This window comes from Emiliania huxleyi (genome assembly GCF_000372725.1).
Source record: "Emiliania huxleyi CCMP1516 unplaced genomic scaffold EMIHUscaffold_1108, whole genome shotgun sequence".
NCBI classification, from domain to species: domain Eukaryota; phylum Haptophyta; order Isochrysidales; family Noelaerhabdaceae; genus Emiliania; species Emiliania huxleyi.
This window is the reverse complement of record NW_005201745.1, coordinates 1-1,647: the sequence shown is the minus strand read 5'-3', so window position 1 is coordinate 1,647 and position 1,647 is coordinate 1. Positions and strand designations below refer to the sequence as shown.

The 1,647-nt window shown below is 77.4% G+C and overlaps 1 protein-coding gene across 1 annotated transcript in view; it reads left to right on the top strand.

Moving 5' to 3' along the window:
• EMIHUDRAFT_122068 (hypothetical protein) overlaps nucleotides 1-1,624 on the top strand; it is a gene marked incomplete at both ends in the record, with an annotated part of 6,016 nt that extends 4,392 nt beyond the window's left edge. The window contains 2 exons of the mRNA XM_005791653.1: nucleotides 53-514; nucleotides 572-1,624. Of these exons, the coding sequence (XP_005791710.1) occupies nucleotides 53-514; nucleotides 572-1,624 (1,515 nt within the window). The remainder of the gene's footprint in view (nucleotides 1-52; nucleotides 515-571) is intronic.
• Nucleotides 1,625-1,647: the final 23 nt, after the last annotated feature.

Below are 1,647 nucleotides of genomic sequence, written 5' to 3'. Positions count from 1 at the left end.
TCAGTGGCGAACTCAGGCGGCGACGCAGGAGGCAGCGCGGGCGGCGAGGCAGGAGGTGACGAGGGCGACGAGACGCTGGGGGCGGAGGTCGGAGCTGACGAGGGCGACGAGACGCTGGGGGCGGAGGTCGGAGCTGACGAGGGCGACAAGACGCTGGGGGCGGAGGTCGGAGCTGACGAGGGCGGCGGAGGGGCAGGCGGCGGCGGTGCCGGAGGCGGCGGCGTGGGAGGGGGCGGGGCTGGCGGCGGCGTGGAGGGAATTGGGGGCGGTGAGGGCGACAGCGACGGCGGCGGCGGCGAGGGCGGCGAGGCGGGCGGCGACGAGGGTGGCGAGGCGGGAGGTAAAGACGGCGGCGAGGCGGGCGGCGACGAGGGTGGCGAGGCGGGAGGTGACGAGGGCGACGAGACGCTGGGGGCGGAGGTCGGAGCTGACGAGGGCGACGAGACGCTGGGGGCGGAGGTCGGAGCTGACGAGGGCGACGAGGAGGGCGGCGAGGCGGGAGGTAAAGAGGGCGGTGAGGCCGGTGGCAAATAGGGCGGCGAGGCGGGAGGCGACGCGGGCGGCGACGCAGGAGGCAGCGCGGGCGGCGAGGCCGGAGGTGACGAGGGCGACGAGACGCTGGGGGCGGAGGTCGGAGCTGACGAGGGCGACGAGACGCTGGGGGCGGAGGTCGGAGCTGACGAGGGCGACGAGGAGGGAAGAACAGGGAAAACGCTGGGGGCGGAGGTCGGAGCTGACGAGGGCGACGAGACGCTGGGGGCGGAGGTCGGAGCTGACGAGGGCGGCGGAGGGGCAGGCGGCGGCGGTGCCGGAGGCGGCGGCGTGGGAGGGGGCGGGGCTGGCGGCGGCGTGGAGGGAATTGGGGGCGGTGAGGGCGACAGCGACGGCGGCGGCGGCGAGGGCGGCGAGGCGGGAGGCAAAGAGGGTGGCGAGGCGGGAGGTAACGACGGCGGCGAGGCGGGCGGCGACGAGGGTGGCGAGGCGGGAGGTGACGAGGGCGGCGAGACGGGAGGTGACGCGGGCGGCGAGGCGGGCGGCGACGCGGGCGGCGACGCGGGAGGCGATGAGGGCGGCGAGGCGGGAGGTAAAGACGGCGGCGAGGCGGGCGGCGACGCGGGCGGCGAGGCGGGAGGTGACGAGGGCGGCGAGACGGGAGGTGACGCGGGCGGCGAGGCGGGAGGCGACGCGGGCGGCGACGCAGGAGGCAGCGCGGGCGGCGAGGCAGGAGGTGACGAGGGCGACGAGACGCTGGGGGCGGAGGTCGGAGCTGACGAGGGCGACGAGGAGGGAAGAACAGGGAAAACGCTGGGGGCGGAGGTCGGAGCTGACGAGGGCGACGAGACGCTGGGGGCGGAGGTCGGAGCTGACGAGGGCGACGAGACGCTGGGGGCGGAGGTCGGAGCTGACGAGGGCGGCGGAGGGGCAGGCGGCGGCGGTGCCGGAGGCGGCGCCGTGGGAGGGGGCGGGGCTGGCGGCGGCGTGGAGGGCGGAGGAATTGGGGGCGGTGAGGGCGACAGCGACGGCGGCGGCGGTGAGGGCGGCGAGGCGGGAGGCAAAGAAAATGGCGAGGCGGGAGGTAAAGTCGGCGGCGAGGCGGACGGAACCGAGGGTGGCGAGGCGGGAGGTGACGAGGGCGGCGAGACGGGA